Source organism: Pristis pectinata, chromosome 22 (genome assembly GCF_009764475.1).
Source record: "Pristis pectinata isolate sPriPec2 chromosome 22, sPriPec2.1.pri, whole genome shotgun sequence".
In the NCBI taxonomy this organism is placed as follows: domain Eukaryota; kingdom Metazoa; phylum Chordata; class Chondrichthyes; order Rhinopristiformes; family Pristidae; genus Pristis; species Pristis pectinata.
In genome coordinates this window covers 24,414,620-24,442,460 of record NC_067426.1, presented here as the reverse complement: position 1 = coordinate 24,442,460, position 27,841 = coordinate 24,414,620, and the positions used below count along the sequence as shown (strand labels likewise).

General features: G+C 38.9%; 1 protein-coding gene across 5 annotated transcripts in view; it reads right to left on the bottom strand.

The window, feature by feature from the left end:
• Window positions 1-27,841, bottom strand: part of LOC127581721 (zinc finger MYM-type protein 4-like) — a 114,059-nt gene that overhangs the window by 49,917 nt on the left and 36,301 nt on the right. For 4 of the 5 annotated variants that reach the window (XM_052036380.1, XM_052036382.1, XM_052036381.1 and 1 more), the window contains 6 exons: window positions 23,189-23,258; window positions 14,715-15,674; window positions 7,646-7,713; window positions 5,444-5,611; window positions 4,557-4,635; window positions 1,296-1,563 (listed from right to left, as the gene is read on the bottom strand). In XM_052036380.1, the coding sequence (XP_051892340.1) occupies window positions 1,296-1,563; window positions 4,557-4,635; window positions 5,444-5,611; window positions 7,646-7,713; window positions 14,715-15,674; window positions 23,189-23,258 (1,613 nt within the window). The remainder of the gene's footprint in view (window positions 1-1,295; window positions 1,564-4,556; window positions 4,636-5,443; window positions 5,612-7,645; window positions 7,714-14,714; window positions 15,675-23,188; window positions 23,259-27,841) is intronic. The other variant, XM_052036384.1, reaches the window with a different exon arrangement.

Here is a 27,841-nt window from a genome sequence, read left to right as displayed (position 1 = left end):
GATACTTGCCAAAGGGGGTGTTACTAAGTACTGAACATGCACGGTGCCCAAACTTTTGCTTTGGGCCCTTTTCCTTTTGCGTTATTTTGAAACTGTAAAAGATGGAAATAAAGAAGTAATCTTGCTTAAAATATTAAAGAAATGTGTCATCTTTAACTTTATGCCTTTTGGAAATCAGGTCATCTTTTACTTGCTTAGCTATTCACAGTAACAGAAATTTTGACCAGGGGTGCCCAAACTTTTGCATGCCACTGTATATATAGGTAGAGATACTTTGGATTCAAGAGCACACAAGCCATCATTCTACAAAACAAATTCTACCTTACGGGAAAAGATTAAAAGTATGATATATATGCCACTGTAATTCTATGATATATTCATAATCATTCATCTGCTCTGTGAACAGGACTGAAACCACTCAAGCAGATAGCCAAAAACCACTCAATTTTTTGTACGAGCTCTGGCTGACATACTACGATTGACCATAATAAATTCATTTGATACGTCTTCTTCAGCTCATTATTGTCGCTAAATGACGAGTCAACTAATGAGCTTGTCTGGAAAGTAACAGGCAGCTCTCTACTAAGCTGCTCAACAAAAATTGTAATTCAATAGTTTTATTTGATCTACTGACAGTGGCTATTAGCAGGTGAAATATGGACAAACTGAATGCAGTACAAACGAATGCCAACTCATGGATGTCACAATATAATTGAGAAGGTGCTACAAACAACCTTAGATAAAAAGTAAACAATCATTTGATCTTTGTTCATAAACAAATTGTGTTTTGGAAAAATGGCTTTGTGGGAAATTAAAAATATATTCCCTTCCAAATTAAAGAATGACCCATGGTGTTTTGAACTCATCAGACAGAAAACTTTCCAATTTGTTTAAATACACTAACCATTGATCTCATCAACAAATTTCCTCAATGATTGACTTAGTTTGAGAAATTACCCTAATATGATATTTATAAAAAGCAAGGTTAATTAATATATTTGAATATTTAGTATAATTATAAGACAGCATTCTATCTTTTTACATGTTATTGAATAAAAATGGAGTTCCTGAAGCTGCATGAGAATATCAGCACAGTTACTTTCACTGCATGACCGACTTTCACTGATTGGGGTTTAAGAGGAATTCCTGTGCTGGCTATTTATGTCAGCTGTTGATCAAAAGTAGAAATACACTTCTCATCTGCCTAGCCCTACTTCCATTAGAAATTAAAACTGAAAGGAAAGACTTCCCATGTTCTCCTCAGCACAGACTATTAAATTAAAGGAAGGTCATACTTGCTGCACAGATAGCAGTATTTTTTTGCAGGAGGGAGAGGTCTTGAAGTTGGTGCTGAGAATCCAGTAAGGCAGAGGGTGGAACAGAAGAGCTGGGTTGAACCTTTCCTTTGATAGGCAGTCTGTCCCTTCTGTAGAATCTTCTTACAACCCGAACAAGTGACACGTACACTCACAGCAGGAGTTGAAGTTGGCTGCACACTGCCACTTACAGATGACTTTGTTGTGATAGGAGAACCCGAGGTATTTTGCTGCACCAATTGTGATACTGCAATACAGTAAGAGACAGTCTCAAAAAAAAATCGAACATGCTAGAACAAGCATACAATTCTAATATGCATTGGCCTGTTTTGAGCTGCTTTCTTTTTACTGAACACACAAATATCTTTACATCTTCCCATCTGCGACATAAGTACAGCCTCCATTGATGCTTTCCAAAGTGTGGCAGCTATGGTTCTGGCCGCAGGGAGGTTGTGTATTTGGAACATGTGCAATCACACATCTGCCAAAGAAATGGTGCTTTCTGCAGCAATTGGGGAAGACGTTGCTACTGGCTAAACAGCTGTAAATACTAATCTTGAAATAACTGCAACAGGTCAGCTGTTCTAAAGAGGTACATTTGCTGCCTGAACCACCTCATAAATGGTCTCGTGTTGGTATATACCGTAGGACCATATTTGAATTTGGGAATTAGCAGGATTTTCATTCCAAACAGTTGTTTCTTTAACTCCATTCACTTCCTCCATTCTGCAGATGCCTGTCTCTCTAAGGAATAGTCTTTGTTTCAGTCCAACAGGCCCCTTTCCTCACCTCTTTTTCATATTGATGACTGTTTCAATGCTGCTTCCTGCTCCCATGCAGAACTTGAAGACTTCATCACCTTTGGTACCAGTTTCCACCCTGCTTTCACATTCACTCTGTCCATCACCGACTCTTCCTTCCTTCAATTTCTCTACCTCCATTTCAGATGATCAATTAATGACCAGCATCTACTGCAGCCCATGGTCTCTCACAGCTTCCTTGATTACACTTCCACCTTGCTTCCTGCATAGATGCCATTCTATTCTCCCAGGTTCTCCATTCCATTACATCTGCTCTGAAAATGCAATCTCCCACCGGGGAATCCAATCTGATTTGGTTGTTCCTCAACCGTGATTCTCCCTCCACATTGGCAAGTGAGGGTCTCGATTGCTTTTATTCCCGTTTCTGCACACACCTCTTGCTTCCCACTTTCTCCTGTGGTACTGGTCAATCCTGCATGCCATGTGACACAGACTGCATTTGACATCTTATGCTGGCAAACAGTGAAATACCAACAGCCAGTATGTAGCTGGAGCCAGGAACTTTAGGAGGATTCAGGAATATGGGTAGGTTCTCAGCCAGGTTGTTTTGACTAGATGAAACTCAGAAGCTGTCAGTTCAGCCTCAAGTTTATTTACCAGTGGCCTTGGTGATATCTGCATTTTTTTGTTAACCACAGCAAGCCCATGTCCCTATGCATTGCAAATAACAAGGACTTACTTTTGTGCTTCCTGGGAGTGTGTGGAGGAGTTGGGGGGTGGGGGGAGGCATCACAGGGTTCACAGTCACAAAAGAGGTCATCCTTCAAAATTGAGATGAGAAGAAATGTTATCACCGAGTACAGTGAATCATTGGAATTCGACCCAAAAGTGCTCCAAAAGGCTTAGTGGCTGAGTATATTCAAGATGGAAGTTAGGAGATGCTTAAGAATATGGGGTTAGTACATGGAAGTAGCACTGAGCTGAAAGATCAGCCATGATCCTATTGAATGACAGAATCAGCACGATCAGTTGAAAACCTGACTCCTATTTCATAATACTGTATTCCCAATTTTTTTTAACCTAGAATAGGGAAGCCCCATTTAATCATGCAGGAGTGGGGAGATGCAAGTTTTGTTGTGTTTCATTTTGCTCTGGTCTCAGGAGAATGATCTCTGCAGACATGGCAAACCCTCTCCACTCAAGCCGCAACAAAATGGTAGACTTCAGTTATTTTCATTTGGAGGCAAGTATTGATGGAGAACAGCACACAAACCATCAACCACGAACCTCTTAATGTAAAAATACCAATAATGATTATACATTTGGAATCCGAGTCAAGCTTTGGAGAAATGATAGGAGCAAAACTGAGCATGAATGAGAGAGCTTGCGTAAGCAACAATATGGAAGTGAGATTTCAACACATATTACTCAATAGTTGAAGATGGGCCTCAAACTTCTACTGTTAGACAAGAATACCATAGAAACAATGGAAGTAATCCATTAATGTAAAAATAGCTACCTGTTCCACAAAAATCAATTTTCAGCAGCTTATGTTTGTATTGTTTTACTAATGGTTTTTGCTCTCGACTCTAACTTAATTTTATTTTAAATTAAGAACCAACATGCAGACACGGAAGTCAGTGTAATGTACAACACTTCTCTGGCTTAAGCTTCACTGGAAATACCTGTATTCTGTATATACCAAATACTGAAAACTGACAAAAATGGAATTGTGTGACTGATCATCTGACGTTTAAATCCTAGAGAAAACACATGCATAGAGCATTGAAGTGGAAAAGTACAGCAGATAGCAATACCATCTGTGGCGGCACAATGGGCATAGATAGTACAGTTGCTGCCTCACAGTTCCAGTGACCCAGGTTCAATTCTGACCTCGGGTGCTGTGTGCAGAATACACCTTCTTCTCACAACCTTAATCAGTTTTCTCCCATATGCCCTAGTTTCCTCCCACATCCTGAAGCCTTGCAGGCTGGGAGGCGAGACTTGACCACTGTAAATTGCCCCTAGTGTGCAAGTGAATGGTAGAATCTGGTGGGGGGGTGGTCACGAGAAGGAATTTGACAGTAGTGTGGGAAGAAAAGAAATGGGATTAGCATTGAAATAGTTAAGAGGGTGCTAGATGGTTGGCGTGGATTCTGTGCGCCAAGGGGTCTGTTTCCATATTCTAGAACACTCCATTCCTCATTTCCTACAGCCGAGCTTACACGGCTCACATTCTATGAACAATCTATAAATATGACAAAGAATGGGTGTATTTGGACTGGTCGTCTTTGTCAGGAATTGCCAAGAATTTCTTTAGAAGTTATCAGCTGTTCAAGTTAGATGCAGATTACATTAATGGTGTCCTCCTTGACCATAAGCTTTAGAAGAATTTTTCTTTTTTTAAAACGAGTTTTTATTACTCCCCACTTGTACAAATTCATTAGTCTCTAATTCAGTAACAATGTACAATGCCTACCAAGGGTTCTGCCACTCACTGAAAACACAGCACTGATTCGGATATCAGACTCCTGAGGCTTGGAATGTTGGCCATATACCTGAAATAGAAAGCATAAAATTATTTTTGCACTATTCTTAGATTGCACTTTTTTGGTGGTTGGACATTTTAATTAGCGACCGCCACATGAAATTACGAGAAATGAGTAAGAAAAATAATTGTAAGAAATGGGTTTAACTGGTAATACTCTTACCTCTGTAACCAACTAAGACTTGATTACATAACTGGAGATATGACTCCTCTAATGTAGTATTAACGTAGTATATGTCCCCAGATTCAAAACCATGTCTTTTCCATGTTACCTTGTCCAAGTCTGATCAATTTCATGTCCAGATTATGGGAGGGCAATGAAAAACAGGCCAGAATTTCAAATGCTCTCTTATAACCAATCACAAGGTAACTCCTAACATTACTATAACATTCCCCACAACATTAGTTATGAGATTGTACATGATGAATGGTAGGTTAGATGCTTACAGCGATGAAAGAAAATTGATGCAGCAAGCACTTATGATTCTCCTATATCACCAATACGAAAGTTGTTTTCTTTTTGGCTAAATCAGTAAGATTTGGAACCACGAAATTTCTCTGTCCACTTTTTCATTATATTTCATCAATATCTTTTATTCTGTGAATTAATCTACTTCAGCTATAGTTTTGTTTGTATGCTTAGAAGTACAGCTGTAGATTAATTCACAGAATACTAGATATAGTTAATTGTAGTTAGTACTCCCAAACTACACTGAACAAGTGTCAATAGAAAATCTTACACAATACCACACTATATTCACTTATTTTCTTACTGTACTTTTCGTACTTTGCAAGATAAAAACAAATCTACACTTTACCTGTAATGAATCAGGCTCGTCCTTAACTCTTACACCTGTTTGCGATGCCAAGGCCTTCTCGTATCCTTCATCCAAAGGTTCATCTTTTATTTTCATACCTGACATAAAATCCACACTTGATGTGTTTTTTGAAGATTCACTATGCCGGTGCAAATTTGAGCACTTTTCCTAAAATAATTGGAGAAACTTTCAATAAATATTTGAAGGTTGTCTACATTATTTTAAACTTTAAACAACAGATACCTTGACATTAGGTACTCAATTCACGGCTGAAAGTTGTGAATTAAAGTGCTCCGATAGTAATTTGAACAACATATTTTGGCCAATTTTATTTTTTTTTAAATGGAAGTCAAGTGTAAACTGGACATGCATTTATTGTCCATTTCTAAATGGTTGGATGATGATGGCAAGTTGCCTTCCTGAACACCTGGAGCTGTGAATGGAACTGAACAGTGTGGACTCACAAGTGATCATTCCCATTTCTGATAAAGCAGTTGAAGCTGGTCAGACCGAGGAGCCCCAAATTCCTGCACGCAAGTCCCGGAACTATGATGTTTCACCAACAACCACAACCTAGCTGGCAGAGTTATTTCCCCTCAATTCCTATAGACTTCAATTTTAGCGATTCTGTATGCCACGTTCTGTCAAATGCTTCTGCTATTATCAAAGGAAATCACTGACTCAGGAATTCAGCTTTTTTTTTGTTCATACCTGAACCAAGCCAGATGTTTGGAGTAAATTAGACCTGGCGGGACTCAAATTGAGTATCAGTGAGCACATCATTGGTAAGTGAATACTGCATGATAAATACAGTGAACACCTTCCATCACTTTGCCAGTGACTGAAAGTAGACTATATGACTATATTAGCTTGCTGTATGACCAATCGATGGAACAGCTCTTGCAACTAAGCTATATGTCCACAGACATTTGAGAAGGGTTGAAAGACCTGAAGATAACTTTTTCCAGAGTCCTCACCCAATGCCTTGGATGACACAAGGTTGCCTGTCGAATTTTATTCTTACTGTTTTGACATAGCAGATTAAAGCAACCAAGTGGTTTACTCAGCCTTTTCAGATAGCAGTTAAGACAGAGGCAACCAAATTGCTGAAGGTTTCTTGGGCAGACAGGGCAAAATTGGTGAGCAAAGGTGAAGGAAATAGAGGAAGCCATAGTTCAGAAAGAAGACATTTCAGCCAACCAGCCAATGTTTGCACTTCAACAGCTCATACCAGGTAAATTAGCAGCAAAACTGAGACAAAAATCCTTTGTCAGGTCAAACCAAAAATCAACAATGTACCAGAAAAAAAAGGCAAGGGAGATGACCCAAGTAGGATTGAATGAAAAACTACTTCATGGAGCCCAAAAAGAAACAGGTATAGCCTGCATCTGTAGATTCCAGAGCAACATCTTTTATTTGGAGAAAGTGAGCACAGAAAAAAAAAATCAGTATGTGTACAAGTTCAAACAGACAGAAGGGGGGTGATGGAGGAGGGCTAATTCCTGATCAAGGAAGAAGTGAAGGGTGAATAGACATTTTGGAGGAAGGGAGATGCAGAAGGATGCTACCTTTGAAACTTGTGCTTCCAATACATCTTCCTTTTTCCTCTACTAGAATCTGACAGGTCTTTTGACAAAGTCTGTTTCTTTTCTCACATTTCTAACCTCACCTGTTCCCCCTCAGAATGGGTACTCATTGTCCTCAAATGCCACTATACTCGTATGCACATTGATTTAATCATCCTCTGCTACTTATACTTATGCAAGTTGGCACGAATGGGGATGACGGGTGAACAGAGTTCACTGAGAGGCAAAAGGCCAACCTCTGGATGAGGTCAAGTTTATAAAGACAAGAATAAGGGAAACCAACCAGGAGTATATCAGAAGTAAAAATTGTAGGCAATAGCAGCATAAATAAAAGTTTCAGTGGCAGGTGAATGACAGAACTAAATTCTTGGGACTACTCAATGATTCAAAATGCTGGCAAGTAGCACACAGTAGACATTCCTACGGCATTTAAATTTAATTCTTAAAACACACTTCATTCTTCTCATTCCAAAGACTTATTTTTCTCCCGTGCACAAATAAACTGATATATTCTATTAGTACAAGCCAAGGGGAGAAAGCACGTTGCATTCTGTGTAAGACCTAGGCTTCCAAATCAACAGCAGATAAGTACTCAATTTACATTAATGCTTCTTACCACAGAGGATGTTGTAACTGCTGTTATAGTTGCTTCCGATTCAAGACCATCAATATCATGTGTTTCATCTGAGAATTGCAAAAATTTTAACAAGTTATTTACAACAATAATTCACATTTGTATGATGTCACAACAGAAACTAAAATCAATCATGAGTTGCCTATTGATAAATTTCTGGATTATGTTTATGACTTTCTAAATTCCAATTACAGATTTAAGATGTTAATTAAATTTAAATGCTACGTGTTCCCTCCATAGAAAAGTGTTTTCCTGTATGCCCTGCTTATTTGTTTACTTGCTATGCCGACAAACATAATCATTGAATTATTATTATTGGATATGAATATACACATACATTTTATATATATAAAACATCAATATAAATCAGGAATCAAGCTCATTATTTGATGGAAAATCTTGATCAGAACACTGGTCTGAATCACAGACTTGGCACAAAATTAATGGAGGCAGTGGTTCAAACACGATCCACAATGCTCACAAGACAACCAGGCACTACAGAGCAGTGAGGAATACGGAAGAGAAAGTAGCATTTAAGGGTTATTCCCCAAACCCTGTACATCTGCAGCTACCTCTTATCTCCTCCCCCACTCATCAGGAATTGAGTTGTGCATCAGGCTCAAGTAAAGTCCAAAGATTATAGTATTTTTTTTAAAAATCAGAAGATGTATGGATTATTCATACTTCAGATTTTTCTCAAAAACAGCTTCCTTGGCCGAGCCAAGGTAGCCTGAGAGGAAACTCACTGTATGGGAACAATTGCTTGCACAGAGAAGGAAAGAACAAGAAAGTGGAGTCTCTTTTTTGTCCTGCAGAATGTGGGCATCAAAATAAAAACACACAACTAAACAGATCTCCAAAACAGTTGGTTATTTTCCATGGATTATCATAAAGTATTTCAAAAAATTGCTTAGTTCACTAGTAATTTGTATAATGGTATGGTGAGAATATATTTTATCCTCGGTCAATTGTTTCGTACTCTCTAATCCCTTTTCTCCAAATAGGGGGTAGGCACGTGGCTAAAAACAGAAGGCAAGTGATGCAAGGACTGAAGGGATGATGCAGAGAAGCCCAAGTTTCAGCAGCATTAAAATGGGGTCAATTTGCTGCCAGACAATCTGCCTACTGACAAGGTGGACCTGACAGCGCTGGGTGCGGTGAAGTACAGAACGTGGAAAATCAGCCGTGCACTCAGACATCATCTCAACATGTCCGCAAACCAAAACTCTCATGTCAAGTTAATCACCCCAATTTATGTCAGCAACGTCCCCAAAGTCGTAGCCAGGAAAGCTCAAGTAGTACCAGTACGTTCAAACAAGTAAATAAGGCAGACTCACCCTGAAAGTTACCAATGATTGTGTTAAAAACTGTTGCCAGGAGTAGATGTCCATGACACTCCAACAAGTATATTTTAAAAAATAATTCATACTTTTCGCTAATTTAGAGCAACATCTTATTTTCCATTCCATTATCTATTTCCTCCACTATCTTTGAAGAGAATTAGCCACCACATAGTTACCTTGGTTTTGCATCCAATAACACAGCCAAGATAGGGAAAAACATGTCTGGGAAATTATGGACACAAATATGCAGTAAGAACACTACCTTTTCCACCACTCCTACAGCTTCAATGGGTGAACTGAATCACGTATGAAAAGAACTGCAAGCACTGGAATACATTCAGAAAGTTATAAAATAATTTGACCAATCAAATCCCAGCACAGACCACTAGATGAACTGACACACTTGCCAAACAATTACATGCAAAACAGGATAAAAATCAGTGCTCTATTTTCCATCATCAGAACAAACAGAAACAGTTGGCTGTAAGGCCCCTCAGCACTGTTTCTCGATTAAAAATCATGGCTAAACTTGAACAGAAATGCAACTTTATTCAGCATCCACAATTCTTTGATATTCCTGTGATTCAAAATGTTTGTGTCTTCAATATGTATTCAGTCCTCAAAGCACAGAATTCCAAAATTTCAAGAGCAAAATAATTTCCCCTAATTTCTTAGTGATAAGGTCCCCTCGAGATCTACACTCTACAACCAGATGAAATAATGTCTCAGTATCTACCCTGTTAAGTCACATTTCTTTGAGATCGAGGCTCATTCTTAACTCCAGAGAATGCAGTCCCACCTTACTCAATCTCTGCTCAACTGATATGCCAGGAAGTAATCCAGAAAATACCACTGTATAATCAAAACACATTACAATCAAATATCAAAGCAAGTTACTATTCTAGTTAGCGAGCAGATAATCAAACACCAACTTTGTTACTTGCTTCCTCGTAATATATTCTGCATGAATATAAATATTCAATGCACAGTTTAATGAAAAAATTCCAGTATCTATTTTGTACCCTAAACATTCCGTCATACATATGCTTGATTTATTTTGTGGGTGAAGTTAAAGTCCACAAAATTCATAGCTTTCATTTTGAGATTAACTACTCTGTGGGTCAATTACAGACAGAAACTTACATGAGAACACAGTAAGTAGGGGCAGCAGTAGGCTACTTGGTCGTCACACCTGCTCTTCCATTAATCAAAATCACATTTAATCTTCCACATGAAAGTTGAATATCATAGTACTGTTATTTCTGGTCCTCTGAGCTCTTGCTTTGTCATACAGTCACGGAGTTATACAGCAGGGAAACAGGCCCTTCGGCCCAACTCATCCATGCCAACCAAGATGCCTTCCTGAGCTACTCCCATTCGCCTGCATTCGGCCCTTATGTCTCTAAACCTTTCCTATCTGTGAACCTGTCCATATGTCTTTTAAACGTTGCAACTGTACCTACCTCTATCATTTCCTATGGCAGCTCATTGCATATACCCACCACCCTCTGAAAAAAACTTTCCCCTCAGGTTTAAGATTTAAAGAGGACCAATGCACTCTAGTTTCAGATTCCCCTATCCTGGTAAAAAGACTGTGACCATCCATCTATGTCTCCATGAATTTATAAACCACTTTGAGATCACCCCTTAGCCTCCTTCACTCCAAGGAAAACAATCCCAACCTATCCAGTAGCTCCTCATAAATCAAGCCCTCCAGTCCCAGTAACATCCTTGTGAATCTTTTCTGGACTCTCTCTAGCTTAATCACATCCTTCCTATAGCATGGCAAATAGAACTACACATAATATTCTTGGCACAATTTCACCAATGTTCTATACAGCTGTAACATGACATCCCAACTCTTGTGCTCAATGTTCCATCTGAAGGAGGAAAACATGCCATAAGCCTTCTTCACCACTTTGTCTACCTGTGTTACCACATTCAAGAAACCATGTAATCTTAGCCCTAGGCATCTCTGTCCTACAACACTCCCCAGGATCCTGTCATTTACTATGCATGTTCTGCCAAAGTTTAACTTCCCAAAATGTATCAATTCACACTTGACCAAGTTAAATTCCATCTGCCATTCCTTTGCCACTTTCTCAGTTGATCTAGATCCTGTTGCAAGCTTAGACAATCTTCATTCTCCACACCTCCAATTTTAGTGTCATCTATAAACTTACTAATCATGCCACCTACATTCTCATCCATATTGTTAATATATGTAAACAAACAGCAATGAACCCAGCACACATCCCTACGGCACACAACTGGAACAAGCCTCAAAGCTGAAAAACAACCCTCCACCAGCACCCCCGACTCCTTCCACCAAAGTCAATTTAACATCCAACTGGCTAGTTCACCCTGGATCCCATGTGATCTCACCATCCAGACCAGTCTACCATGTGTGGCATTGTCAAAGATCTTGCTAAATTCAATGCATACAACATTTACTACCCTGTCTTAGTCAATCCTCTTGGTAACTTCTTCAGAAAAATGAAATTCTTGAGACACGATATCCCATGTACAAAGCTATGCTGACTACCTCTAATCAGTCCTTGCCTTTCCAAATGCAGATAAATCCCATCTCTCAGAATCCCCACCAATAACGTTAGGCTCACCAGCTTGTAGTTCCCCAACGTCCTTGAAGGCCTTCTTACATAAAATACACAACATCAGCCACCTTCCAGTACCTCACCCCGGCTAAGGAAGATACAAAAATTGAGACTTGGTCCCCAGCAATTTCTTCCCTTGCTTTCCGTAACATTCTAGGGTACATTTGGTCAAGCCATGGTATTTTACACCTTTATGTATCTCTGCATGACCAACAACACCTCCTGCATACTTCCAATATGTTTCAGGACATTGCTATTCTCTTCCCTTAATTTTCCAAGCTTCCATGACCTTCTCCACGGTGAACAGATAAGAAGTATTCATTTAAAACCTCACCCATCTCCTGTGGCTCCACACACTGATCCTTTAGGGGACGTATTAGCTCTCTTGTTACCATTTTGCTCTTAATATACTTCGGGGATCTTTTAGGATTCTCCTTCACCTTCTCTGTCAAGGGTATGTCATGACCTCTTTTTGCCCTCCCAATTTCCTTAAGTCTACTCCTACATTCATTATTCCAAGGAACTTGCTTGATCCCAGCTGCCTATAATTGAGTCCCCTCCATTTTCCTGAGCAGAGCCTCAATTTTCCCCATCAGCCAGGGTTCCCCAATCCTACCAGCCTTGCCCTTGACTCCAACAGGAAGATGTTGACCCTAACTCTCCCCACCTCACTCTCAAAAGCCTCCCTCTTACCAGACATTCATTTACCTGCTAACAGTCTCTCCCAATCAACCTTTGTAAGTACATGTCTAGTACCATCAAAATTTGCTACTGACTGGGGTGACATCATGCAGATTCCTGGAGCAGAACTGAGCAAATAGATTCCCAAAACCTCAATGCCGCATTCTCTCTCAATTTTTTTTGCTCACTGCCCATCCACAATTTCCATGGCTAAAAAGGTGAGCCCAGATCTTCCCAATTATTTGTCAAGTGAGATCTGACTGCAGTTGGGCAGTCCCAAGAAAACTTGGCTGAATCACTGGAGTTTCTCATTTAATGTTAAAGATGACGCAGATTTAAATTAGTTTTACTGAAAGTTCAAGGCTCTTCATCGATACCTTTTACTCGCAAAGGACACAGTAATCATATACAAAGGACAAAACTGCTCATCTGATCACTGTTAAAAAGTTAAACAAAAATTCCATTTCCATTAAAAATTACCCCAAAATAAATATTTATTATTTAATACTAACACCACCAATAAAAATACCAGTATTCACTTTTTTTTACAGTGAAAGAAAATCATTTTCAATTTTTATAGCTCTGGATATCATAGAGATCACCCACAAATGTAGAATCCTTTAGAGGTTGTCAGCTGGTAGTGGCATTTTATAAAAATATACTTCAATATCATGAAGTGCAAAGTTGTGGCAATACTTCTACACCAGTGAGGGCCAGCAGAACCATCAGCATTCATTTGAATGGCAAAGAACAGCACAATGGACAGAGTTTTCAGTGAATGATTTTGAATTGTTTAATTTTGTGTTAATTGTTTCATATTAAAAATTTAAAGAAGTTAAATACAATTAACAAGTAAAAATTGACTAATTTGAATAATTTTGATGGCTTTGGAATGCTTTTAAATGTTTCTATATGTCAAAAATGTTTTTGACAATGAATTAAGCAGAGGTCTAAGCCAGCTGTTAAACGTTGTTCAGCATTTTCTAAGCAGGGTCCGTACCATCCTCACCACCAGCATCAGTCAGCAACATCTACTCGAACAACACCCTGCTGTCCCACAGGATCATGCTACTGAGGACTGGGTAAGCTTAGGAGCACGTTAATGCCAAAGTGCAGACTTAGCCGAAAGATCAGCAGACTGTTGCTGCACAAAAATCTTACTGATGATTAACTACCCAAGCATGAACATATTTGCAATACTGGTAAAGAGAGAGCCAATGCATATATAACAAGCTCCCACCAACAATATTAAGTGAATGGCATGATACTCAGTTAGTGATGATTAACATACAAACACTGGCTAGACAAATAGGAAAATAACCTAAACCATCTTTGATTGATGGCATTCACCCAAGGGCCTCGTTTTCAAGTCTGTACCAAAAAAATGGAAGCCCTAACAGGGCAGCACTTCCGACTCAATTGAAACGTCGGGTTAGATTATGTGCATGAGCCTTTCAAGGCTTGAATCCTCAACTTTGACTGAAAGGGAATAGTAGCAAGGCTGACACTTACAGCCATTGATTGTATGCTCATCCAGCAATTGTGTTATGAACTGAATGTCTCCACTCTATTGGTTTAATGATGCAAATTGACTGTGTATTAGAAACCACTACTGTACAAGAGGGCTCTATGCACGAGATTAAGTATGCTTTCATATTACATGGCATAAAGGCTCTCACAGTTGGGAAATGTATAACAACCCAAAGTTTCAAGGAACCAGCTGGTTATTTTTATTTACTTCTGTAGCCATCAGGAAATTCAGAACTCCAACACCAGTTTGTACGAATGCACAAGTCCTGAACTTCCATCCAGCTGATCATCACCATCACTCCAACTGCAATGTGCCAACTTCCTGCAGTTACACTGTGAAATGCCTGCTGTACCTACAGCAAGTTAGCCTAATCAATTGTTCCAGGAAATCCCAGGCCAATATTTCTAAGACCACAAAAATGTAGTCTTAAAAATATGATCACATTAAGTAATTCAATTTTAGTGAAATAAACATGAAATAACAATGCTCTACATTTCTATTGATAAAACAATTGAACCTCCATATTCTATGGAGTAACTAAACAAGACCAACATGATATTAAAATTTGAAGCTTAAACTAATGTACTGCTAGCAATCTCCCTAAGCAAAGTTGAAGGACCTACAGGGCACAAAAACCTGGAATTTTAATTTGGGGAAACATTTACAACATCAATTTCCACTCTTTCACATCTTAAGGTCTTGGCCCTTGAAAGATTCACTGGTTGCCAAACAGCATAGGAAACCAAGGCTGATCTTCCTTTTCCTCGAACCAAAGCAAAGGCAGTTTCTGGCCAATACCAGCTGCAGAAGGATTGATAAATGCCAGACAAGATTAGAACCTGTATGCTTTGTACTGGACAATTCTTCATTTTGAAACTAACCTGCAAATATATCTTCATGCTCTATTGCTTTCCGATTTTTTTCATTTTTTCCCTTATCTGGGGCTTCAACTCTTGGAGAGTCAACTCGTTCCTCCAACATTCGTCTTGGCAAAGAATCAACCACTGTCTGAAAACCATCATTGATTGCTAACCTACTTTCTGGGACAAAATCTTTGTCTAGCCTTTTCACAGGAAACCCCAGAGATTCTTTGAGGGTCACTGCTTTACGTGCTAGTGTTGCAGATATTTCATCTTCACTCAGAGCAGGGTTACCACCTGCTCTCAAAATATCATTTCCATTTTCAGCAATATTAAATATCTCTGTATTATCCAAGATTGAACCATCTTCATTCCTGCTAGACAAAGTTGTTTTATGAACATCCCGATTCCCATTCTCACAGTCAAAGCCCTTGTTACAATCGTTATTTTTTAATAAGAACCCTTTCTCAAAGTTGTTAGCATCATCTGATTCACATTCATCAGGTTTGCTTCCAACAGACTGCTTCCTGCATTTCAGCTCATCAAACTTAGACTTTCTCCTCTTTTCTTCAGCTTCCTTAAATGTAGTCTGTTCAACTCCATTCTCTTCTTCACAAGTAGTTTGGTTACTCTGAGAGACCTGGATATGTGGACTGCTCACTGGATGAAAATCAACTTCATCATCATTATCTTCCCCTAAAGGCACAGCAACAAGTTCACCCGAACTCATGTAATCACTTGTATCTTCAACTGACAAAAGATGTCCTCTGTGTAACAAAGTTTGCTCTTTATTGTTAAAAACATCACTTTGTCTTCCAAATGAGTCTCTCTGGCCAAAGCTGCTTTCATTCACTGTTGTAGACAATTCAAGTCTTCGGTCAGCTTTAGCTCTATTGGTTGTGCTGAAGTCTAGTGCCTCTGGAGAAGGTTCTCTGGACAGAACCCGTGGCCAACTGCCCTCGGTATCCATATCATCCTCGCCTAAGAGGAAAGCAGAAAGACAGATCAATGTGCATATTTTGTTAATATCATTAGGCAGAATGCAGACCAGACAAACATTCCTCCCTCAATAAAACTGACATTCTGGGAAAATATAAAAGTGCACATCGACTCCCAAAACCCCAATATTCAAAATGCGTCACTCGCTTCCATCCACAGCTGAAGCAGGGCAGCCTTTTGATGCCAAATCTATTACTTTCGACATATTTGCTTTAATTACAGTTTTCCTTTTTAGGGGTATGTAATCAATCACAAAAACATACACAATTACACAAGAATAATCAAAGTGATAGAAGAAAAAAATGAAGGAAATGTAATTCCGATAATAAATATCAAAACAGAATTATACACAATTGTGTATAACTGGCAAAAATATAAATTTATAATGCAAGGTGCACTATTGTCTTTAATCTTTTATATTCACCTAAGGGCCAAAACATTTTACAGCCAATGAATTATTTCTGAAATGCAGTCATTGCTATAATGCAAGAAACATGACAGCCGATCTGTACATAGCAAGCTCCCACAAAGAAAATGTGATAATCTGCTTTTTCCAATATAGTGTCTGAGGGATAAGTATTGGTGAGGATATTAGAGACAAACCCTGCTCCACTTCATTAAAATAGTACTGTAGAATAATTTGTATCCACTTGAGAGCAGACACACTTCAATTTAATATTAATCCAAAGGAAATCTGCTCCAAGAGTACACTGCAATGGAATGTCAGCCTAGATTTGTGATTCCAAATATTTGGAGCAAGACCCGAATCATTGATATTCTGAGTAGGGAATTTCCAACTGAGCAACTCCATTTTTTAATTATCGTAAAATGATGTTGTTAACAAGCAGCACAAAATCTCTTTCCACTGCCCTATTTTTACTGCTCCATAAGACATTGAGGCACTCAAAATTTTACTTTCTGTTGTCACACATTTATTTTTAAGTAATGATAAAACTCCTTCAGATTAACACCAAGAGATTTCTGTAAAATGTGTGAATATTTTCCTTTTAAAAACAGAAACAAGAGCTTCTATAAATACCATCTGTTCCAAAATTAGTAAAAGCCAACTAGGCATCAGCATGGATTTTCTAGTTGGGAGATCTCTTGATGACCCAGAGGCAAATCACATTCTCTGAGGCATCTGGACTGAGAAGGTGCCATATCTGAGTTAATGTAACAACCAGCACTGCTGCAGAGGTTCTATAATTATCTGATCTGCCTTCAATTTTCACTTATTCCCCTTTCCCATTTTTAAACGGAGACAGGTTAGAAATGCATATGTGCCTTGGAAGGGAGAGAACAGGATCAGACTGACCCAGTGATATCAGCTTCTGGCAGATAGCCTGCTGATGCTTACCATGAACACAAATAATTTCTACTTGGAGAAATATTAGAGACAGAAATGAAGTTATTCCACCAAATATCCATCTTCCTATTGAGAATAGCTGTGTTATCATCAATATTTTAGTTTCATATATAACTTAAATTAGCATTTTTCAGAATACTTAGATTTTAATTGCTTTCACATAGCAGAATGAAGCTTAATATCATTTAACCTCATACACATCCCTATGTTTCAGAGAATGTAGTTCAATTTAAAGAGAACACAAACTTGAGAGATTGAAAGGGCGATTGATAAGAGCCATTATTACAATAATACAAAGTTATGGTGGGAAATAGTGCCTAATTTATACAGATATCCAAAATAACAGTCATTATGTTAAAAGCATAGATCAACATGAAAACCACACAAAACATATTAGAACTGCAGTTATTTCAGATTGTAGTCTCATCATATAGTTAACGCTATTATTTCCTCCAGACAAGATTACAGCCTTGCAGCTTTCGTTTATCCAACATGTAACTACAAACAGTTAAAATGCAGATTTTGAGGATAAATATCGGCCAAGGTACTGTGGCATCAACAGGAACATTTCTAAATGTTTTAAGAGGACCAATAATGCCTTGATTTCAATAGCTTATTCTATTTCAACTATTACAACTACACAGCTCTACATAGGTTGGTTTTATGATTAGATTTATTTGTAAAAACTTTGAATATTTAGAAACAATACTAGTCCAAGGACAAAGTACCTCAACAATCTTTATGAAGATAAACCTACAACTTAATTTGAGTGATTCTGTAACACGAGATGAACTGGCAACTGTTTACAATGAATACTTTTGGACTCTGCTTTTAAACCAAATACATTACAATTCTCTTCATCATAACCATATTCATTCATTATATTTCTTACACAATATTTTAAACATTATATTTTAACTTCTCACAAGATAAAAAGTTTAATTTCATCATGCATTATATTTTTATATTTTGTAAGGAACTAAATTATACTCCACGATATTGAACTTCCATACTTGACTCAAGATCGAGCTTAAAAAGATCAATATAAAAATTCTTCCTGTGGAAACAATACTAACTGGTGCCTTAATTGCAAAATACAGACTAAAGTAAGACACCGTACCTAAAATTTGCAACAAGCATTTATAAAACCCCTCTGAAAAAGTGGAATTTATAGAAGTGTAACTAGCCGAAAACAACAAAGTTTACCAAAAAGAAATATTATGAGATACAATTTAAGGTTTTGAGCTTTCAGAGGAGGACAGATGAGAAATACAGGAGCACATGAACATTGGAATAGGTGTAGGAGCAGAAAATAGGACCTAGCCCATTACATGTCCCTAAATTCATCAAGTTCATGGCTGATCTACCCCAGACCTAACTCCTCTTCTATGCCACTTCCTCATCGCCCTCAATTCCCTCATTTATCTACCTCCTTTTTAAATACCTTCAGTGATTCAGCCTCCAAGGTAGAGAATTCGAGTAATTCACCACTCTCAGCAATGACAAACTCCTACAAACCTCAATTTTAAATAACCACCGTTTATCTTTTTACTATTTCCCTTTATTCGAGACTTGCCCAATAGACATCTACCTTCTCATTTCCCGTGAGAATCTTATAGGTTTCAATAAGATTACCCATCATTCTTCAGAGTACAGATCTAATATGTTTAGCTGTTCAAGTTAAGACAACCCTAATAAATCCACTCTGGTCTGCCTCCAGTGCTAGTATCTCCTTTCTTAAATAAGGGGAAATTATTACACATAGTACTACAGCTGCAGACTCATCAAAACCCTGAACAATTGCAGCAATACTTCTCTGCTTTTAAACTCCTAACCCCCAGCAATAAAGACCAGTATGCCATTCTCCTTAATTACTTGATACTCCTGCATGCTATCTCTGTGTTTCTTGCACAAGAACACCTTGATCCCTCTATACTTCACTCACTTGCAGTCGCTCTCCATTTTGATTCCTCCCACTGAAATGCATGATCTCATGCTTTCCCACATTAAACTCCATTTGCCAAGTTTTCTCCTACTTACTCAACCTATCTATATCCAGCTGCAGAATCTAAATATCTTCACCACAGTATGCCTTCTGACTTACTTTCATTTCCAAGTCATTAATATACAAAGTAAATAGCTGAGGGCCAAGAAATGATCCTTGGTGGGGGGGGGGTGGGGGGCACTAATTACATCTCACCAGTCTTAAAAAGACCCATTTATTCTGTCTTCTATATGAAAGAAGCAACAGTGGTCAGCTGTTGCCAATGATTAACAAAGGGAATGGGAGGTTCAGAAGTGGCAGTTGGGGGAAAACAAAATCTTTGGATTTTTTTTGTAGCAGTACATTAGAAACATATGAAGGAATGAGAATTTGCAGGTCATCAAACACAAAGTTTAAGTTTGAACAGGATAAAATGCAGATTAACATAAAAGCAGCATAGATTTGAATGAAAGGAAGATGGGAGGCCAATCAGGATAACAGCAGATTAATGCGTGTCCAGACCCAACAAGGGCATTAACAAACCTTTTTACAACACATGGTTTTTCAGTAAACTGTGATGTTATTGAGATAGAATTAAGTAATGCTTGTGATGAAAATCTTATGGAATGAGAAGCTCCGATCAGCATCAAACAGGACACAGACTGCAAACAGGTAGCTTCAACCTGTGACAGTGGCTGATGACTATTTGAAGACAGCCATCTAGTTAAGAATGATGGAAAAGGTGAATGATATAACTGCAGTGCGAAGACTGAGAAAGGCACTGGAGCGATAGAATTGGTATCAGTGGACTTGATGCTGTGACTTTCGATGATACTCCCAAAGACAGCAAGGACAGATAGCTGGAAGTCTCCAGAGTTAACAATGCAAGTGCAAAGCTGACAAGAGCATCCAAAGAATTTACAAAGACCAATATTTGATTCCAAAGATGCTTCGATTATTAGATGATGACAACAGACAGTGAATCAAGTACGAAACTTACGGTGCAAAACAAAATAAGCTAATATTCAATTTTAATTGATATTAGTTAACACAAGACATCAATCTGTCCTCAGCAATTATTCAGATAGCAAACCACGTTGCATAGATTTATTATGGTTATATTTCTTCATATCAGAAACTTAAGGTGGGTGCAAGGCCTAGTGAAGGCAGACAGCAGTAATGAGGGGAGCTAACCATAACTAGAGAAACAAAGGATTGCAAGAGGTGACACCAATGCCACCTCTCACACCCATGTGGAACTCAGTTTCAGATATTTTGCCACAAATTTTCACCCTGCTCTCCAATTCACTTGGACTATCTCTGACACCTCTCTGTCCTTCCTCGATCTTTCCATCTCCATCTCAGGAGATTCCTCATCCACCAACGTCTACAAACCCACTGATGCCCACAGCTACCTCGATTACAGCTCCTCCCACTGTCTCTTGCAAGGATGCTGTCCCCTTTTCTCAATTTCCCCGCCTCCACCGCATCTGCTCCCATTATGAGGCTTTCCACTCCAGGACATCCAAAATGTCCAACTTCTTTACTAACCATGGCTTCCCCCCTACAGTGGTCGAGAGAGCTCGCAGCTGCATCTCTGTCATTTCCTGCACCTCTACTCCACCCCTACCCCACCCAGAGCCAACAGGGATAGGGTCCCCCTTGTCCTTACATTTCATCCCACCAGCCTACGTATCCAACACATCATTCTCTGCCACTTCTGCCATCTCCAATAGGACCCCACCACCAAGCATATCTTCCCCTCCTGTATTGTGGAGGGCCAAGGCTGTCACGTGACAGCACAGGCCAGCACCTGGTCGAAAACCACACCACTGTCAATCAAGGCCTGGTTCCACCCCCACCCATCAGGGCACACCTGATGATTGGCTTTGGTAAACACCTCTGTACCTGGGCCCGGGTCATTGGCCTGTTCGAACTACCTGGGCTGGGCCACCCCCAGCCCTCCAGCACTATAAAGAGTGCTCCATGTGTTGGTTCTGTCTCTTTGTTGCCCCGGAGGAATCATGCAACAATGCTGGAAATACCACCGGTCAGCTGTGCACCTCGACAGATTTAGAAGCGTTTTAAGTTTGGATTCCCGGGGGCGTGGAGCCGTGCCTGCACTGAGTCAAGGGGTGGCGGGTAGCGTAGTGCTTTTCCTTGATTGTTTGTGCCCAGTTCATTGTGTGTGTGTATTTTACCCCGTTGCGATTTTCCCACGTGTGCTATCACCAGTGCGTGTTGCCCTCATTACCTCTTCCTGCATTTGTCTTTGTAAATAAAATCCTTCCTCGCCAGACTGTATTCAGAGTCCATTACTTTCGAGACCTCGGACTTGTCTCATAACAACTCCCCGTCCCTTTCTGCCTTTCTCAGAGACCGCGCTTTCTGCGACTCCCAAGTTCACTCCTCGCATGCACCACCCCCCCCCCCCCCCCCAATCCCAGGAACTTTCCACTGCCCCTGCCATAGGTGCAACACCTGCCCCTACACCACCTCCATCCTGGGACCCAAACAGTCCTTTCAGGTGAGACAGAGATTTACCTGCACCTGTCTTAATATCATCTACTACTCCAAGTGTGGCCTCTGCTACATTGGCGAAACCAAATGCATACTAAGTGACCATTTCGCAGAATACGTGTGCTCTGTCTGTAACCACAATCTGCATCTCCCCATTGCCAATCACTTCAACTCCCCCTCCATCACAGATCTGTCAGTCCTCTATCTGCTCCACTACCAGGAGAATTCCAAGAACAAACTGGAGGAACAGCACCTCATTTTCCATCTTGGAACCTTGCAGCCTAACGGCATGAATGTTGAATTCTCCCACTTTAAGTAATCCCCACCCCCAACCATGCCACTTCTTTTCTTCCCTTTCCTAGCTTCCCTCTCTCTTTTTCTACCCCCCTTTTTTTCCTCCTTAGCTTTGACCCATCCCCCGGTGGATCTGCTCTCCCCTCCTCCCCCACACATGCCTATCACCATCTCTTACCTACATCTACCTATCACCACCTTGTGCCCACCCCGCCTCCCCTCTTTTGTCCATCTATCACTGCTCTGCTTTTCCCTCCTATGTATTAGGCTTCCCATTTTCCTACCTTCATCCTGAAGAAGGGTCCTGACCCAAAACATTGACTGCCTGCTTTTCTCCACGGATGCTGCCTGGCCTGCTGAGTTCCTCCAACATTATAGTGTTTTTGAGCTAACAAGAAGATTTGCCAACACATCCATTCCATTATCTTAAACCTTCTCCAATTCAAAGACAAAAAATAAAATTTGACTCAAATGCCAGTTTGCCATATTATTTTTGTTTAAAAAATGTACAAGTTGCTGGAGGTCACACAGACAAAGAAATTTTAATCAAATCCCAGGTGATGTCAACAGATACTTTCAGAAGTTTACCAAATCTTTGAACTGATGTACTTTGTATATTGACTTTTCGGAACAAATCTGAACAGTTCTTCAGAAACTTGCCAATTTTTGATGGTTCTCCAACTCCTCTTCCTTTGTGTTTTCAAACCCTCAGTGACATCACAGCTTCAGTTTGCAGTAATTTCAAATAGTTACAATGAGCATTCTCGACCAGTATCTGAACTATGCACACCATAACATCCAGCTTTATTTCCCCTATGTCTAGCTGTCCAATTTCAGGCACTGATACAACTGAGCAGTCCAATTAATCTCAGCATGTTTTCAGCATTTATTATATAGCAAACTAAATGCCTCAATTTTCCAGGCAGTCAGGAAACAACAACTTCATGGAGTAGAATTTTCAAGCACTTATCCAAGTCTCATCATTAATCACATCTCCCTCCCCTTTCTAATTCTGCATGATTTCACCATATCACTACAGGACATTCATCACTGCACAATAAAATTTTACATTGGAAATGAATTTCTACACAAGTTCATTGGGTACAAAAATTAACATTGTCTAAATATTCAATATGCATTAAACTAATATATCTGGAAAATGTATTTCTAACTGGACAAGCTACTTTATGTACAGCAAAATAGTAATGAGTTTTACAGTGATGATCTGCTGACTTAAGTTTTATTGCAGCATATCAACATATGGAGATTTAATCTTTCATAGGATGAAATAGTTTTGTTAATAAGCAAAACATTCAAAATTGAAGTACTTACTAGCATCACCATCTTCTTCCCATGCGCCAGGAGAACGACAAGCAGCATTGCCGAATAACTCCTCATCATCCTATAGGTAGAAATGGGGCAAAATATAGGTAATCATTCAATACAACAACACTATTCTACTTCTCGGCATCCAGAAAGTTAAATCACCACAAAAATCACATTATTTGAAACTCTTGTTTATTAATTCTTTTTCAATTAAGTCTTGCATACAATGTACATTTCCCAGAAGTCTAACACTTGGTTCTGTCCATCCCTTCTACTTCTTTACAACTTAAAACATGCTTGTTTTCTAACTTTTTATTTTTGCGATGAAAGGTCATCAACATGAAAGGTTAACTATTTCTCTCCATAGATGCTTCCTGACCCAAATCTTTCCAGTATTTTAAGTCCCACACTTACCTTTTGAAATAGTTTCCTGTCATGCTTTCAAATATTCTTCTATCATTCTTGGTTGTAAGTTTATTAAAATCAACCCAAGTTTCTTCAAACCTGGATAGCACTTATAACAACATATTCACAATGCAATAGTAAATAACAGAAGCACTACTGGATCCATTGAAATAAAATTAAAAGGCATATAGAAATTGGGGCTTTTGGAAGAACACAAGTCTGATTAAAACAAAACTTCAAAATTAACAAGGGCAGATGTGATAAATGCTTATTTCTGTCCATGCTATTGGATCATCTGAACCAAGCTGGTCACTGGGTTGCTAAAATAGACCATGAGATAGAAAATACAATAGACCTATATATTTCTATTCACTGCCATACACAGTTGTGAATTTGATTAGGCTGCACGAAAATTAAGGAAATATGAAAAACAGACTATAATATTTACATAATTCACAGCAAATTGTTACATGTTGAAATTTGAATCAAAGGAAAGGATCTGCCACAACATACTAAAAGGTGGAATGAATAGGCAATCAGAATTCTTCAGCCTATTCAATCCTCACTTTATGCCCTTTCTTTTACAGCTTCCAATGTGTACTCCAAGGTGTGAAAAAAATGAAAATTTAACAATGTCTTCCGAGGAGGTCTGACACCTTCTGGGGAAAGAGAAAATGTTAACACTTCAGAACCAGAAAAGAGACATAAACAAGTTAGTTTTCAGGAGAGACGGTGGGGGTAGAATAAAGAGAATATCTCTGATAATGTGTTTGTAACTGCTCACCCTAAATTTTCTTCGCCTGTGCCATGTGTTGTAAATGACGAGACTGTGGGACATGACCATCAGGCCAGACTATACAAAGAGAATAAGAAAAACTGAGCCAAAACAATGACAATGGGCAATTGGTTAAAGTTATCACATGTTTAAGTTATCAAGGTGAGGGATGTCAGTGCTGAGGAATAGAACAATTTTGCCATTCTGAACACTCTGCAACGGCATCATATTTATGGTTCCAGTGTAAAATTTACAATAACTTATCCAAGATTAACGTAACACCTCTCAGAAAAGGCAAAGTGACAGTTTATATTTACTGAACTAATTGTGACAATGTGCCAATTTGTGAGCAGCAACTCGAAGTGATGCTACAAACAGTGCTAACTGATCGGAAATTGTTCATTATTTAATGTCAAGTCTTTAGAGCCATCAGTCCAAATTAAATCTAAAACATATCTGATCAGTTACCAATGCATTCTGAGGAAGAGTCACTGTCAGGAAATGTGAACAAGTTTCTTTCCACAGATGCTGCTTGACTGGCTGAATTTTTCCAGCACTTCCATTTTTGCTTCATTAATTCAGTATGTCCCACAGTTCTGATTCATACCAAGGAAGTTTTAAAGCAACCCAATTCCACATTCTGAAAGCACTGTCTTTTTGTAAATATTATACACTCTTTCAGACATAATAGTCCACATTTGAAGCAAATAAAGGGATCTAATTTTTCACTCTTGCATAAATAGTTTTTGAAATTGAATCAGACATCATATGTAGAAAACCTTGAAATTGAACTCATCACAGTTAGAAAGTAGATAACTTGCTCTTTTTCATTAAGTCTACAGATTGATAGCAGTTTATAAAAGACAACTACTGGAAAGCTAAAGATCATTTATATTTTGGATCAGCATCAGTACTACCATCAATCTGAGTCAAATGTTTCCACCAAGGAATATGAAGACTGGTTGTTTGTGATTTGGCCCATCAAGCCTATACCTGCTTTCAAAGCACTCCCACCTGTCACATTCCACCACTTATTTTCCGGTAACATATTCCTTCTCAACTCCCCGCTGTTTCTCCTGCCACCTAGGAGCACTCGGGGTAATTTAACCACCAACCATTTTTAGGATGTGGGAGGAAACCAGAGCAATCAGGGAAAAAACCAGAGAGAATGTACAAATTCCATATGGACACACACCCAGGTGACTAGAATTGTAAGGCAGCATCACCAACTACCTCAAAGAAATTACAACTGTCAAAATTTTGTTTTGCATCAGTTAATAACATAACTTTGCATTAAGAAATAAGTTCATAGCATTTAGGTAACTATCCATCTGTAAATGTTTGCAAAGCATCTCAATGGTTCAAAAGTGAAACCTCCATTTCAGATGACAAGACGGACATAATCCACAAATGAGAACTCATCTCTGGGTTGTGACAAGTTGAAATGATTATACAAGCACGAACATGCCATTGTATTACAGTTTCTAAGTTGTTGCTCTGATCAGGCTGCATCTTAAGTACAACATCTGGTAAATGTTCAAGAGAAACATCCAAGGCCTTGAAGGCTCAGGAAAAGGCCAGAACATTAACCTTCAGTATCAGAAAACTCCATTATGAAGAAGGATTACAAACCTTTACGAAATCAGCTGAGAGAAAGGCGATTTCAAATGAGACCTGACAGAGATAAATAATTGTTATTGGAATACGAAACATTAATCTCAAGAGCTAATTCATGCCACAGGACAAGGCTGCAAAACCAACTGGTAACAGGAAAGTCACAACTGAAAACAAAAAAACACTTATTCACAAAAGGGATCAAGTCTTAGAAATGGGGTAATGAAGTTTAAGTCTCCAGAGTTATTTAGCAGGTAATTAGATACCAAGCTTTTAATAGTGAAAGGGATTTACAAAAGGAGTGTCTACAGAAGAATATGCTAGATACTTCAACAGTCACTTTCATCCATAATTATATGTGGAATCTTCCCAATGATTGGGCTAAGGAAATCACAATTGCCAAAATGCCTCTGGGTTCAAGAAGGGGAAATTTAATCAAGATTCACATTCTTATTGCACAACAGATTACCCTGTCAGCTCAGAACTCACATGAGTAACTGTTTATGGCTTCTTTCACCACCTGTGATTTATTAAACTCTGACATGAGTTTATTTTAAAGCGTTAAAGTATTTTAAAGCGTTAAAGTATTTTAAAGCGTTAAAGTATTTTAGCCATCATATTCCATCCCCATCACAATCAATATTCTCTTTCACAAACTCCATCCCTTTCCCTGCATTTCTCTGCAACTAAACCAGACTATTTGCAAACTGTATACCACATCTGACCTCAATATTACCTCCAGACCACACATCTACACCATTATTAAGACTACCTATTGCCATCACCAATCTGCCCACCACTTCCTTTCAGCCAAAACCCACAACCATGCCCTTGTCACTTCAGCACTTGATGATTCCAATGCACTGTTGCCCCCCGCCCCCCACCCCCCACCCTTTGCTTTCCTCTTGACGGAATACAATTCAAATGAAAATCTGCTGGTCATGTCCTGACTCACAACAAGTGTACTTCACCCTTTATCCCCAAAGTTCTGACCTACGCTAATCCCTGATGAAGTAACACCTGGCTTTAAAAAAAGTCCGTTCACAGTCTCACCCCTCCCATATCTTTGTAATCGCTACCAGTCCAATAGCTATTCAAGATACATGCACTCCTCAAATTCTGAATTTTTAATCCCAGAGTATATTGCTTCACCTAGGAGTCTGTGTCTTCAACTGCTATGGTCCTAAGCTCCAGAATTTGTTCTCTAAACTTCTCCACTGTTATTTCTCTTTTTCCTACATGAAACTGTTTAAAATCTCATCTTTGACAAAGTCTTCGCTCACTTGTCCTGATAGCTCTCTGTAGTTTGGTTACTTTTGTTAAAGGAGCTACATAAATGTAAAATGGAGTTACTGTCTTTTCTGAAAAAGTTTGCACAGTCTGTTTCAAATTTGTCAATAAAGGTGAACAGGTTCATTTTAATTTTAATATGAAACAAACTACATCTTTAACAGTTTCCCAATGCATCAAATGTGACTTGGGACCAGAGCACAAGATGCTTTGTGCCCAGATTTGTATCAACAGCCAGTCTCAACATCACAGCTGTTAAAATTGGCAGCTACATCCAGGAAAAGAAAAACAAAACAAAAATCAACAAGAGTTTTGATGATCACATTGAACAAAGAATAGAACTGAATTCAGGCAATGGTGTGCTCATTCTATGCACTGACAAAACAGCAATGATTTCTCAGGTGAATAACAAATCATGGCATTATCCTGAAAAATCATATCCCCTAATACATGACATCCTTCAGCAGTAAAGGAAACATAAGGACAAAAACATTTCTGGTTTGGAAGCTGGGGCAATGGGATAAAAAACTAAATTTAAAGGCAAACCCTTTAAAGTAGCTCTGGTAACAGAAATT